At 51.1% G+C, this 15,379-nt stretch overlaps 1 protein-coding gene across 3 annotated transcripts in view; it reads right to left on the bottom strand.

Moving 5' to 3' along the window:
- The window catches only part of ACOT7 (acyl-CoA thioesterase 7), a 76,713-nt gene extending 64,716 nt beyond the window's left edge, over window positions 1–11,997 (bottom strand). For 2 of the 3 annotated variants that reach the window (XM_080921377.1, XM_080921379.1), the window contains exon 1: window positions 3,816–4,263. In XM_080921377.1, the coding sequence (XP_080777503.1) occupies window positions 3,816–3,991 (176 nt within the window). In that variant the 5' untranslated portion in view covers window positions 3,992–4,263. Of the gene's footprint in view, window positions 1–3,815; window positions 4,264–11,504 lie in introns of those variants that run through there. The other variant, XM_080921378.1, reaches the window with a different exon arrangement.
- Window positions 11,998–15,379: the final 3,382 nt, after the last annotated feature.

Genomic DNA, 15,379 nt, shown 5'->3' with positions numbered 1-15,379 from the left:
AAGTGTCCAGGACTAAGCCCGAGAGAGACAACTACCTCAGGAGAATAAAAGTTACTGTTAGAAAACCCTGGTGCTTCCTAACACATCTTCCTACTCACAGCCTCTTGCTGACACCAGGCTCCCCACTGCCTGCTGTCATGCTGAGCAGTATCCTCAGAGCTCATGGGAGGGAGCAGAAGCAGGTTCTGTCCTGAGGGTTTTCTTCCGACTAGTGTTTCAAGCATCGCATGAGTCCCAGTCTCGTCCTCCTGTAGAACAGCCTTTCCTGCGTCTATGGCTGCTGCAGAGGAACGGGGAGCCTGTGTGGGAGAAGTCTACCTGATCCCTCTTCCTGGCCTCCCAGGTGCTTCTGGATAGCAAGGCCAGCACACAAACAAGCTGAAGACACTGCACAGAGCATCAGGAGACAGCTCTCTTCTTAGTGATTGGCTCAGGCACGGGAGACTCCAGCATACAAAGTCGCCAACAGCACAGAAGGCTGCGTGTGCCCTGTCCCTGTGTCCATCTCCTGAGCCCGAATGACAACAGTAACAAAAACTTTTCTACTGAATTCGTGGCCAACTTTTCTACCTCCACAAAAACTATGCAGTAAACCTTATAGACAAAAATAAAAATAAAAATAAACAAATAAGTTAGTATGCCGAGCATGGAGCACTTTTAAACCCACTGTTCACAAAGCAGGAGGCCTGTGTGGCAGCCGGTCTGAATACACAAGAGCCACTGCCTCAAAAGGGAAGAAAGAAAGTACAGAAAACAGCTCAGTGACACTGCAGGGCTGTATTCCTGCCCCCCATAAACACAACAGAAAATAGCAAGCGTGCCGGAAGGGGGCTGGGGTCCATGCACTGTTTGGAGGCTGGATAAATATTTGCTCCTTTACAAATTAGGAAGAGAACTAATTACCTTATTATCTGGCAAACCACTCTGGGTGTACCCCAAAACCACTGGGAACAGACCCACGAGCTATTCCGCTCACAGCAGTACCACTCTATAGTCTACACATGAGAACGACCCAGTGCACATCGCCAGCACACAGACAGGTGCACTCTAGCCTCACCAGGAACGCTGCCCTACCTACCTGCCAAAGGGGAGTAAAAAGGGGAGCACACAGAGCAGCTGGTAGGGTGGGTCCTTGTCTGTCAGAACACAGTCCAGGAACGGAGTTGTGAGAACTCTGAGTGCTGCAAGAACACTCCAAGAAATCAAGACAAGAGTTTTGTGACCTCAGTTTCTTCAAAACATACACTTGTTCTTGGACTGGACTTTCATGCTCCTCCCTAGTGCAGTAAATAGAATTTACTTCAGACCACTCATTACTGCTGCTGTTCTTCAATTCAATGTTTAAACTGTCCTTATACAGGAAAAGATGGTTTTGACATGCGTGTCTTGTCTTGTGATTGTGCACAGGCTGGGCTTCTATGACCTTTCTGAGGTGCTGAACAAGCCGGCGATTGCACGAGACCTCAGTCCTCTTCACTTATCAATCCTGTTCCCCCAGCGCCCACAACCTCTAGTGGTGGTGACACTTGCCCACAATGCATGAGGCCCTGGCTTTGATTCCAAGCACTGCATAAACCAGGCATAGGGCCATGTGCCTGTGATTCCAGAGCTGGCAAGGGGCAGACAGGGAGATCAGCCCCTCGGAGGCTGAGCAGGTAAAAGTACTTCACAAGCCAGACAATGAGAGATGTCTCAGTGGGTAAGGGCACTGGCTATTCTTCCAGAGGACCCACATTCCAACCCTAGCACCCACATGGCAGCTCACAACAGTCGGTAACCTCTGTCAGGGGACGCCACACCCTCTCCCAGCTCCAAGGGCATGCAGATGGGGCACAAACACACATGCAGGCAAACACTTATACACATAGAAAAATGGGAAAAAAAAACCAGAAGTTAAGAAGCACATCATTACAAGGCCTCAGAGCAGTCAGTCGGAGTTCTCCTTGTCTACAATAGAAGGTGGGCTGCCAGAGACTGGAAGACTGAGGGGCAGTCTGATGGGCTAGCCTGGAGTTTCCTTCTGGAGACATGTGGTGTTATGCAATCAAGCAGCACTGAACCGTATACTCGGAAACAGTTAAGGTCCTAAATGTGATGGAACCTGCTATTTAACAAGTTCTGGGGAGCTAGAAAAATATCCGAAAAGGGAAATTGTACTAGAATTTTTAAAGAACAAGAGACGAAGCTATCAGAAAGCAGACCAAGGTCAAGTGTTGGGCTGTTCATCTCTAACCCAGCACTCAGGAAAGGAGGCTGAAAGATGAGAATTCAAGGTGAGCTTCCATTCTATAGTATGTGAAGCTAGACACATGGAAGAAAAAACACAAAAAATAAAAACAAACAAACAAAAACACAGATGATCCCAGCACTCAGGAGGTCTGTGATTCCAAGGCCAGCCTGGTCTGCATAGCTAGCTCCAAGATAGCCTGGGTTAGATAGTGAAGTCTCTCAAAGAGTGCGGATGGGGGGATAAAGAAATGGCTCACTGGTTAAAAATGCTTGCCACTCTACGTAGAGGACACAAGTTCAGTTCCCAGGACCCATATGGCAGCTCACACCCTCCTGTAACTCCAACTCCAAAAGACTCAACAGCCTCTCCTGGCCTGAGGGCACCTACACACATGACATGCATACGCACATAAATACATAAATTAAAAGATAATAAATCTTAAAAAAAAAAAAAAAAAACTAGTTCCAGGACAGCCAGAGCTGTTAGGTAGAGAAACCTGTCTTGAAAAAGAAAGGAAGAAAAAAAAAATTAAACAGGCAATACCTCTCACCCACTAACAAGAAAGTGCTGGCCAGGATGTGGGGACACTGAACCCTCCTACATGCTGAAAAACGGAATATAGCCAGGCCCTATGGAAGCCTGCCTGCACCCCTCAAAAGTGGCCCTGGAACTGACAGGCAATTCTGAAAGCTCCCCTCACAGCAGACGACTCCCCCACTCCCTGCATCCTGCTGCTTGGGAGGCAGGTGCCAGCGAAGACGGAGAGTCTGAGGAGAGCCTGGGATACACATGAAGCACTATAGTTTTTCTTGTGTCTTAAATGAAGGACACAACTGGAATCAGCCAAACTGATCATTGGCTGCCAATGGGAAGCTCACAAATGCTAACCTTAGGGTCAAAGTTTTTAAGGGTATTTCATAAATGACCAAGTTATTGGTCATGCATAATTAACTCAAGCCAATAAGTTCCTCCATCCCCAGAGCAGCATGTAGTGGGGATAGTTCAACCCATCCAATTCTGCATGCAGTCTTCCAAGAGGCCAGCACCCAGGCGCCTCATGAAAGAACTGGGAAAACAAAGCCCCTACCACCTTTTGCCAAACTGAGGCAGTTAACGGTGACCCAACTCATCATTGTGAGCTTCAGCAGACAAAAATGCATGAATGTAAACTGTATTCCAACAAAGTTTCAACAAATCTCAGGGGAAATAAAAGCCACTTGACCCAAGACCAAATAAGGTCTGCACATAAGCTGACGAGTCTCTCTGGCCACCTGGAACAGAAGCTTGGAGGCTGGCACAGCTGCTGGCTCATAGATGTGGTCATCTCCAACCACACCCAAAGGAGTTCATGATTAGGAAGGGCCTAGCTTCCTACAGCCTGGAGCTGCAAAGCCTGGAGCCCAGGAGCCCCTACTGGTCCCCAAAAAATCAGCATGAAAGGTCTCTACTGATAACCATCTGAGACAAGGCCAAGCTCACTTAAACACAGCCCCACTAACCCTAAGGATTCACAGCACACCCTCCATGTTTTGCTTCCTGAGGCCGAAAGAGTCCCTAAGGGAGCGGAACGCATCAGTCATCCTACCTTCCCACGGCGATGCAATGTCCAGGCTTTTGGTGATCTGCTCTGGTTCTGACAGCCCTCATCGAAGCCCAGCATGTTTCCCTGAGCCCCAAACACTCCCGGCCAGTCGTCAGGCTCCAGGGGGCTACCTGCCACCTCATCTTCCAGAGGTGTAGAGTCCTAACAAGCAGCTTCATCCTAGGAATGGGACAAACCCTTTCTTTTCCCTCACAGCACGAGGCTTAGCAGCAGAGTCTAGCTGGCATCGGGCTGAGAGGGGCCTCCACAAGGGAATCCAGCTGGGCTCCTCTTTCCACTCTAGTGAGTAAGCAAATGGCCAGTGAGCAGGCAGGCTGGTGGGTCTGTTCCTGGAGACCAGTGATTCATGAGAAGAAACACAGTCAACAGAAGTGCGGGGGAGAAAGAACAAAGGCCCCAGCCCACTACGAACCACAGAGCTACCTTTCAGATCCCCCCTCCAGGAACTTCAAGCCAAGCTCCACCCTGCTTGGCTTATTTCAAGTTGAGACACAGGTCCCACCCACCTCAGCCAAAAGATCTGTAGCCAGGCTGGGTAGGCTACCAAGTGGGGCAGAGGTCCTGGCTCAGTGCCAAGGCAGAGGATGAGAGAGTGCTGCACTGGGGCAGGACCTCAGAAGGAAAACACAGGGCTCAACTCCTCCCTCACATTCTGAAGGGGGAAGCACCAGAGCTGATGTTTTCTACTCTGTTGTGAAAGAAACAGATGCAGAGATGAGCCCGGCCCTACTCTGTAGCTCCTAAACTGCAGGTTTTAGCAGCCTCCCGACTCCTGGTTTCCTCTGTTCCCAGCACTCCCCCAGGACAGGTCTTCTTGCAGCAAGACCTAGACAGCAGGGCTTGGCATCCACAAACACCTCAGCATCCTCTCTGAAACACAGACCAAGCATGGTAGCACCACAGTAACACATGTTCTCCCATTTACTAGGGAAATTAGGAAGTAGAGACAAGAGTCTCACTTGAGGCCAGAATTTCAGGACAGCCTTGGGCAATACAGGTGTGACAGTTTAGAACGTGCTTGGCCCAGGGAGTGGCACTGTTAGGCGTGTCAGACCTAGCTGCCCGGAAGCCAGTCTTCTCCTAGTGACCTTCAGATAAAGATGGAGGACTCTCAGCTCCTCCTGCACCAAGGCTGCCTGGATGCTGCCATGTTCCCACCTTGATGATAATGGACTAAACCTCTGAACCCGTGAGCCAGCCACAGTTAAATGTTGTCCTTATAAGACTTGCCTTGGTCATGGTGTCTGCTCATAGCCTAAGACAACAGTGAAACCTCATGTACAGTTTTGTTTCGTTTAAGATTTATTTACTTATTTTATGTACATAAGTACACTGTCACTACCTTCAGACACACCAGAAAAGGGCATTAGATCCCATTACAGATGGTTGTGAGCCACCATGTGGTTGCTAGGAATTGAACCCAGGTCCTCTAGAAGAGCAGTCAGTGCTCTTAACCACTGAGCCATCCCTCCAGCCCCTTTGTTTTGTGTTTAAAGACAGTGTCTTACTATGTCACCTAACTGCTCACCAGAAACTCACTATGTAAGCCAAGCTGGCTTCGAACTCAGAGATTCCCCAGGCTTCCTATGCCTTCCAAGTGCTGGGATTAGAGCCATGCACTACCAGGCTTGGCTTCCCATTCTTAACTAGGCAAACATACAAATAAATAAACAAATTCACCTAGAACATACAATAAATATCCCTCAGCCTCATCAAACATCAAGAGACTGTTCCCCATGCTGGAGATTACATCCCAGTGCCTGTATAATCTGCATTTGTAAGCTGCATGCACAATGACTAAAATCCCAAGTGTTCATTGGTTGAAGAGATAAACCAGCTGGAAGGTGCAGAGAATGGGAGCTTGGTGCCCCCCCCCCCCCCGGTGAGGTCCACAGGCACTGTGCTAAGCAGGAAACCCTTCCCAGGCAACAACAGAACAAGCCACAGCGAGAGAAAGCCACTGAGCTGCTTGCCAGGTGCCAGTGCTGGAGGAAGAAAATAACTGCCTGTCACCATTAGATCTGAAGATAGCCTATGTCACAGTCAGATGGCAGAGACACAGGCACACATCTATCAAAATGCGACAAACTCCAAACACCTATACTCTCAGGACTGGGAGATTCAATCAGGAGGATCAGAAGTTCAAGGCCATCCTCCACCACATGTCAGATATGAAACTAGCCTGGGCTACATGAGGCTCTGCCTTGAAACAGAAGAAAACAAATGCCAATGGAATGTACATGAAGGCAGAAGCACTTCATACAGAACGGTTGTACAGAGCATGTGCAGTACACCTATAAGCCAACAAGGCTTTTACAAAAGCAAAGTTTGAACTAGGACTGTAGCTTGGTGGGAAAGCACCAGCTGCCATGTACGAGGCCTGAGCTTGATGCCCTGCAGAAAGACAAGTGTTTTACAAATAGTGTAAATAAATACTTTTTATGTATTTAATGTATATGAATATTACTGTAGCTGTCCTCAGACACACCAGAAGAGGGAATCAAATCCCATTACAGATGGTTGTGAGCTACCATGTGATTGCTAGGAATTGAACTCAGGACCTCTAGAAGAGCAAGCAGTCAGTGCTCTTAACTGCTGAGCCATCTCTCCAGCCCTAAGTAACTACTTTTTAACAGCAAAGGACAATGTAATAACTGAAGGGCTGGAGAGACAGTTCACTGTTAGAAGACTCGTTCTTGCAAAGGACCTGAGGGTTTGTTTTCCAGCACCCACATGGCAGCTCAGAGCTATCTGCATTCCAGTGCAGGGAGCCGGTGCTGTCTTCTGGCACTAGGCACACACATGGCATGAGACATATATACAAGCAAAACATCCATACTCATAAAAATCAGTAAATAAATTATAGAAGGCATCTTCTGGCCAAATGATACCAGGGGGCTGGCTGGCCTCAGTACAAGTCCAGAGAGACACTGAACAGGCTGTGATACAAGACAGACTCGGGCATCCTCCACCACAGGCTCACTGGGCTACAAAGAGTACATCTCCAACAGGGTCCATAAATCCTCCCAGGAGTAGAGCCACACTACATTTCATGGAACATTCCAGAACAGATCTTGTGTTCTTGCTAATTCCACTTTCAAGCCAAAGACCAAGCTGAAAGGGAAAAAACTCACATCCACTGAGCTAACACTGGAGTCTGCAGACAGCCACCCTTGCATCCTGCTAGCTCCCAGGGAAGCTCTTGGCAGAGCAGCATCTAAGAGCAGCATGAGACAAGAGTCTGCAGATATCACACCTACAGCCCCAAATAGGTCTCCAAGCCATGAAATTCCAACGCTAAGTCATCATGAGGCTAGGGTAGGATGCCAGGGGCAAGGTTGCATGGGCCACTAAGCATAACACTGCCTCAGAAGGGGGCAGGATGGATGATGGATGGATAGATGGGTGGGTGGGTGGATGGATGGGTGGGTGGATGGATGATGGATGGATGGATGGATGGATGGATGGATGATGGATGGATGGATGGGTGGATGGATGGATGGATGGGTGGATGGATGGATGGATGATGGATGGATGGATGGATGGATGATGGATGGATAGATGGATGGGTGGATGGGTGGGTGGGTGGATGGATGGGTGGGTGGATGGATGGGTGGGTGGATGATGGATGGATGGGTGGGTGGATGGATGGATGGATGGATGATGGATGGATGGGTGGGTGGGTGGGTGGATGGATGGATGGATGATGGATGGATGGGTGGGTGGGTGGATGGATGGGTGGGTGGATGGATGGGTGGGTGGATGGATGGTGGATGGATGGGTGGATGGATGGATGGATGGGTGGATGGTGGGTGGGTGGGTGGGTGGGTGGGTGGATGGATGGGTGGGTGGATGGATGGGTGGGTGGGTGGGTGGATGGATGGATGATGGATGGATAGATGGATGGGTGGATGGGTGGATGGGTGGGTGGATGGATGATGGATGGATGGATGGGTGGGTGGATGGATGGTGGGTGGGTAGATGAGTGGGTGGATGGATGATGGATGGATGATGGATGGATGGATAAATAGAGAAAAAGAAAACATGGTCTAAAGGGAAGAGTCAGCGATTAAGAGAGCTTGTGGCTTTTTAGCATTCTGCTTCAGCACCTACATAGGGTACTCTCTCCAACTCTAACATTCTCTGTCTCTGTCTCTCCCTCTATCTGTCTCTGTCTCCTTCTGTCTCTGTCTCCTTCGGCCTCTGTCTGTCTGTCTCTCTCTCTCTCTCTCTCTCTCTCTCTCTCTCTCTCTCTCTCTCTCTCAAAGTAAAAACCAGGGCTGGTGGATGGATGACTCAGTAGATGAAGACACCGCCAAGTCTGAAAATCTGGGTTCAATCCCCAGAAACTGTCCTCATCATGACCTCTACACATGTGCCATGGCACATGCACAGGGACATGCAAGTGCACTCACACTCTCACACATACACACACACACACACACACACACACGTGCCTGTGCCATCTTTTATTTCTTTTTAAGATTTATTTTATGCATGAACACATAAGATCCCATTACAGATGGTTGTGAGCCATCATGTGGTTGCTGGGAATTGAACTCAGAACCTCTGGAAGAGCACACAGTGCTCTAACCACTGAGCCATCTCTCCAGCCCATGGCTGTGTCATCTTGCACCAAAGCCCCCCACACCGCACTTTGCCTGAAGGTTGACTATTTGCACTGCATCAAAGGATAGGAAATGACAATTCAGTGGCCAGAGTCCCCAAAGGTCTGGTTCTCAAAGGGTTCCTTTTGTGTGCTCATGTTGACACAATTGGGAAATGGGACCCTAAGACAGGCACCGTCCTATCTCTAAATTACAGATAAGAAAATTATGATCAAGTGAGATTATGCTGTGAGGCTAAGTCACACAGCAACCTGCAAGAGACAGACCTGGGAATGGAGCCCAGGCTGTTACCTCTTAAGCTGATGGCCCACTTTCCACATAAAGAACACCCATTGACGCTGAGCTTGCCGTCCTACCAGCCTGGGTCAGGTCACACTCTTTTCTTTTTTTAACTTACTTGGTTTCTCTGTGCAGCTCTGACTATGCTAGAACTCTGTAGACCAGGCTAGCCTTTAACTCAGATAACCACTTGCCTCTGCCTCCTGAGTGCTGGGATTAAAGGCGTGCACTATCATTTCTTGCTCAACTACCTCTTATTCAATACTCAGACCCAGCAGAGAACAGGGACAGGAATATAAGCCATGGGCTTCCAGGTCACTCAGCTACCAAGGGCAGAGGTCACATCCATCCCAAACCTATGACCATGTTTACTCTCACCTTTGCAGGGGTGTGTATGCTTGTGTGTGGGTAGGTGGGTGTGTGCACGGGGGTGTACAATGCCATGATGAAAACCTAGAGGTCAGAGAAGTACCTCAGGTGTCAGTCCTCACACTGCACCTGGACTGAGACAGGGTTCTTGCTGGTCTCTGCAGGGTCGCCCGTCCTAGCTTCCTCTGGTGTCCACTCCCACCTCGCTCAGGGGCGCTGGAGTTACAGACACTCCCTGCCCTGTCTCACTTGACACAGGTCTGAACTCAGATCCCCACAGCAAGTACTTTAGCCCCTGAGCCATCTCCCCGCCCAACGCCTGTCTTTAAAGCTCCCTTCCTTCGAGCTCTGGAACTGAAAGCAAATGATCTAACAGTCTGGAATGATGGGTGCATTGTCCTATGTGACACTGTGTCTCTCCTGAGATAAGGACTAAACTTTCCACTGCTCAGTGTCCTTCCAGTGCTGGGCTCCTTGGAGGTGTCCAGTGGAGTCCTGTTAAATTCATGGCTGAGATGTGAAGGCCAGGAGTCTCGTCTTTCATGATGCTGGCTTGAATGTCCTTAAAGGACCCAGCTAAGTCCCACTCTCTGCATCCTGGGGTTCTACCTGGTCAAACCCACATGACACAGTCAGCTTCACAGCCCCACCTCCCTTGACAGTCACGCTTTGCTCTGAGACATCTCAGACAGGATCCCTGGCCATGCACCCTCTGTCACTGAGGAAATTAAGCAGTTGTGACTCTCACAGCTAAAGGCAGCCCTAGTAAGAAAAGCCACACACAAGACACTGGAGAACATATGAAAGTATCCAAAGCTACATAAGAATCCATTAGCTGTTAGAAGCGAGTGGAAAATGCCAGTCAGGCATCAACCATACTGATGAGGTTAAATAAGAGCCCAAGTGATTGAATTAGTATGACCAGACCTAAGCAGCAGCTAACGCTGAAGCTCCCGGGGCTCCATGGTTTTATTGAATTTCTTCACACAGCAAGAGGACTCTGCCAGCCATCCTCCCAGAAAGGTGAGGCCCAAGACCCCCACACACCAATAAACAGCATGTCTCAAAGACCCTGTTATCCCCACATTATCAGGAACATGCACTCTGTCCCCACAGAGTTCTAGTCAAATAGCCAGGGCAGCCACACTACCAATGGGAAAGCAAAGGGAGCGGGGCTCCCCTAGACAAATGCCCCCTCTCTAGGAGGCCAGAACTGACCTTGAAGTCAGGAAATGGCCTCTGCCGGGCAAGAAGGTGAGGCTGACAGCTAAGAGTGCCAGTTATCCAGCCGCAGCAGCGACAAGACAGGGGCCTGCCTCTGCTGGGTTAAGGCTTAGACACAAGGTCAGTGCGCTGTCCAACCTCCAAAGTGTGTGTTTGCTCACCCACTCCCATAAAAATTCCCTCTTGTCAGTGTGTCAGATGGGGCAGACAACCGGCAGGCATGATTCCCTCACCCCACCCCCCATTCCTGCCCCTTACTGATCGGCTGTATAAATACCAACTTGCCTATGCCTCTACATCTGTGAACGAAACCGCAGGGTAACCTTGAGGCTGCCCTCCCCGCCTTCTCCGGGAAGTGAGCTTGCTCATCAGCACCAGCTTCCTCTGGGGACCCGTCTAAGCAGCACCCCCAACGGAACAAGACTGAGGAGGATGCTTATATGAGAACAATCCTGCACCCTCATTGTGTGAGATGACCCACTCACTCCCTTTCCGAGGCAATAAAACATTTGAATGGATGAGTTCTTCCTTATAACACCTGCTCTCCTCACATCCGAGGCGGGGCTCTGAAAGAACAGTGGTTCTGGGGCCTGCTCTAACAGAGGCACCCACCCATCTGTGCTCGCACTGCTCTGGGCATGTTCCCCACCACCCTCTCTGGAGCCTAAGTTACCCTTTCCGAACCCCGCAGGAGGTTGGGCTCGGATTATAAGGCGCCGAGCTCGGGGTAGAGCAAGCAAGCCCTGTAGGACGCATAAAAGAATGGCAGACAGACCCTTTGCCAGTTGCCCTGTGCCAGAGTCCCTGCCCGGATTCCTACACCGAGCGTCCTCAGAGCTGCGGCCACCGCCCTTGGGATGCAGCCAGAGGCCGGTGGGAGGAGCCGGCAAGGCGGCCCGGTTCTGCAGCATGGCGGGGAGCATCCCTGAGGAGGGCACGGGGAAGAAGGGGGGATGTCCAGGGTGGGGTACAGAAGAGAATCCAGGGCAGAGTCCTGGGAGAGAGTCCTGGCCTGAGTCCAGTGGAGGGGTTTAGGGTGGGCTCCAGGGCCTGCATCCCGGGAACGTGGGGCCGGGCAGGGCCGCTCAGGATGAAGGCAGCATCCTAGGGAGCGGGCTCGGGCGCAAGGGAGTGGGAAAGGGTCGGCTTGGCGGGCGGGCCTCCGTCTTACCGGCAGATCTGGATGGCGGCCGGCGAGTCGGTGGTGGGACCAGACATCTTGGCTGCGACAGCGAGCGGCGGTGGCGGGTTCTGAGAACAGGTGTCCAGCAGGCCCGGCGCCGAATGAATGAGCCTGGGAGGCGCCATAAAGGAGGAGGGAAGAGGCGGGGCCATGGCGCCCGAAAGGCGGGCCCTGCGCGGAGGTGGCGAATCACAGGCGGTCGCACCTTGGGGGGCCCGCCCTCGCGCAGGCCCCGCTCCGCCCCCCTGCCCAGAGGCCTCCACGGCCGCAGGCGCTCGTAGAGGTGGCGAGCTCAGTCGGCGGCGGGGGCGGCTGTAGGACTCGGCTTCCAGAAGGTTCGGTGGCAGTTGGGTGGCGCGCGCGCGCGCGCAACGCACGCGCCGGCGCGGAGCAGGCGAGGGGCCCGCAGCGGACGGCACGCAGGCTGAAGGCCGAGTCTTGGAGCTTCCCCGGGGCGCATACGTGCGCGGCTTCGGCGGAGGCCGGGAGTCTGCGGGGCGTTCCCGTGCGCCCGCGCGGCGATTCGCTCCCGGCCGGGGCCCGCCACCCGATGAGGTCACCCGGGGAGGCCCGACCGGGACAGGCTCGGTGCCCGCGAGGCGCGCGCTGACCCCTGGGACCGGCCTTGGACTCACCCGGGGCCTACACACGCGCGGTGCAGGTGTGCAGGTGCAGAGCTGTGGACCCTTTACCGCGATGGCTGCAGACGGGGAACCCCGTCGACCCCTGACCCCTGTTGGCCTCAGACCCCCCTCAGCTCACACTACCCCACTGATCTCCAAAAGGAGAGCCCCAAGTACAAGCTGGGTGCACCTGCTGCCCAGAAGCTGTTGCTGTTTTCTGCTTTGCCTAGAACTCAAGTTGCAGGCCACAGAAGCCACCAAAGAAGGGAAATACTGTCACCCAGAGAGCTTCGGACCCCTTTGCGGTACCCAAGAAAATGAACCCCACCCATTAACAGAACTTGGACCCATTTACTCTAAAGCTGTCACCCCTGCAACACCGTTGCCAGCAGAAGAAGTTTGGTGGCGCAGGTATTGCCTAGCCGCCTTCCCTGGGATTTCACAATTATCATTCAAAGAATTCCGTTTTTAGAACTGGGAGCAGGGTGGTAGTGGCTTCCACCCTGTGTTCCCTCAACATTTCAATGCAAATTAATCAGGCCCTCCAGACAGAGTTCATGACCTGTTTAAATATCACTCTCTTCCCCCTACGGAAGCAGTTTTCTCAGTCTGTGGGTCAAAACCCCTTTGGGACCCAAACCACCTAAAACCATCAGAAAACGCAGATAAGTACATTACTCCATAACAAGAGCCAAGTTATAGTTAGGAAGTAGCAACGAAAATGTTACGGTTGGGGTTACCACAACATGAGGAACTGTATGTACTAAAGGGTCACACTGTTAGGAAGGTTGAGAACCACAGCCTTCCTTACAAGGTCTAGATGGAGGACGAAGCTGTAGCTAAGCAAAGAGCTTTCCTTTTTTGCTCACAAAAAAACCACCCTCTGTGTGCGGTAAGTGACCCTGTGAGCATCCAGGGTCAGGATATCACAATAGAATATTGTACGGGATGATACAAAAGGAAAAGGTTTCCGGCTGCAGAGGGGACTCAGCAGTCCCTGTTGTTCTTGTAGAGGACTTACACTCTATTCCTGGACCTCGGGGTGATTCACAACCATCTAGAAGTCTAGAGCCAAGGGATCCAACGCCTCACCTTTTTGGGCTCCTGCATACACATGGTGCATCATATAAATAAAAAATTAGAAGTGTTAATACATTAGGATTTGGTTACATGCAGTTATGTAATACAAAATGACATGTGTACAATGTCATTTCTGGGAGCTGTTAGAACTGGGGCTGTCAGGGAAGAACAGACTGGGGGAAAGTTCTGAGAGAGCTCTCTGAAGTACTGGTGATGCCCCATGGTTTTTCTAGGGTCTATTTGTCAGGGTGCTGTAGAGTAACTGAACTCTCGAAACGAATCTCTGTGTACAGAACAGAGATTTATTAGAGAAGTTTGAAGGCTGTGGTCTGGCTAATCCAACAGTGCTGCCCATGAACAGAAACCAAGAACGCAGGGCTGGATGCCTTAGACACACAACCCAACAACCCAGCTGCCATGCTGGGGGTCACATGGGTAGTCCATCAGTGGAGGGCTGCACATGGAGAGGCAGAGAGCATAGTAGGTGCTCAGTCAGTGAAACCAGGTGCCTCAGCAGTCCCAACTCAAAGCTGCTAGTCCTTGGTCCACATTGGAGGGTTGAGGATACTGGCATTTGATGTCCCTAGACTGGTAGACCTGGGTTCCATAAGAAGGCAGGCTGAGGGCTGGAGAGATGGCTCAGTGGTTAAGAGCACTGACTGCTCTTCCAGAGGTCCTGAGTTCAATTCCCAGCAACCACATGGTGGCTCATAACCATCTGTAATGAGATCTGATGCCCTCTTCTGGTGTGTCTGAAGACAGTGTACTTATATACAATAAATACATCTTTAAAAAAAAAAAAACTTGGCTGCTCCAATGTCTGGAGCCACTGTGATGTTGAAGGGATTCAAATAGCCTAGAGCCAAAAGACCCTGCCTGATACAAGCTGACATTCAGACGGAGAAAGATGCTGCAGGTTCCTCAGGACCTGCCATGTCCTCAGTGTCAGAGGATCAGCCTTACTCTTCTGTGTGTAGGTGTCCTTCCCTCTTGGGTCAGAGCAGTTATATGTTGGGATGAAGCAGAGAACCAGGAGGAAATGCGGGCACTCGGAGTAGACATCTCTGGAAAGGATACTTCACACACCTGTCCGAGGGTGTTTGCATTTGAGGTAAGAGTTCCGCACTGAGGAAGTTCTGAGGACACTTCTCTCCACTTACATTTTCCTCGGTGTTCAGCTGATTGTGTAAACACCACAAGGGGCTCTCAGGGCACGCCGGGTTGGGATCTGTGCAGCTTCCATGACGCCTGTTTATTTTGTCCTTGGGTCATTCATTCCCCTGAGAACCTGCTGCGTGTCCTGAGGCTGACACAGTGAGCTGGCCTGCAGCACACCTCCACCTTCAAGAGCTCAAGGTAACAGGGCAGAGGCCTAACTGTAGAGCACGGCCCCCTTGGCCTTAGCCTCACAAAGCCGAAGGCAAGCCTCCATGCAACAGAGGGTCACATTGGACTGAAGAGCTCACTGTCTCCCAGCAGCTGGAGCCAGAGAGACCCTGTGGTGCCTTTTCTACTTGGAGAAGATGGATACTTCAAGATTGTGCCTCCTGCTACAGTTCTTCATGGGCAAGCACCAGCGCGTGCCTCCCACTCCCCACACTCACCACGGCTGGGAGGGGGGGTCCCACTCTCCTGTCACCCAGCTCCTAACAACCTTGAGAGTCACATCCTCTGCCCCAAGTACAAACCACTCTGAGAATCCTAAGACGAGTAAAGGACTCTTGAAAAAAAGACTATAGTGGTTTGAATATGCTTGGCCGAGGGAGTGGCACTATTAGGAGGTGTGGCCTTGTCGGAGTGGGTGTGACCTTGTTGGAGGAAGTGTGTCACATACCTAAATGCAGACAAAAAATCCATACACATAAAATAAGAACCACTCCTTCGATTCTAACTTGGGTCAAACTTTAAATCTGGTGTTATAACACATCTGGTGCCGAAAAATGGATGGCATTAATAAGACAGCTTCAAAGTCCCCTTTCCCTTGACCTCCGAATCTGACACATCAGGGTGCTGGGTTTGTGGTCCTGTGGCGCCACCTAGGCACAGAGTAAATTTCCACACCATTTGGCAGTGAGGTCAGATCCTGTAGCAAGCAGAAGAAACACTTTCTAAGTCGAAAAAGAATTTTGTGGAGCTGGAGAAATGACTCTGTGGCTAAGC

The sequence above is a fragment of the Micromys minutus genome (genome assembly GCF_963924665.1).
Source record: "Micromys minutus genome assembly, chromosome: 9".
Taxonomy (NCBI): domain Eukaryota; kingdom Metazoa; phylum Chordata; class Mammalia; order Rodentia; family Muridae; genus Micromys; species Micromys minutus.
This window is presented reverse-complemented; position numbering and strand designations above follow the sequence as displayed.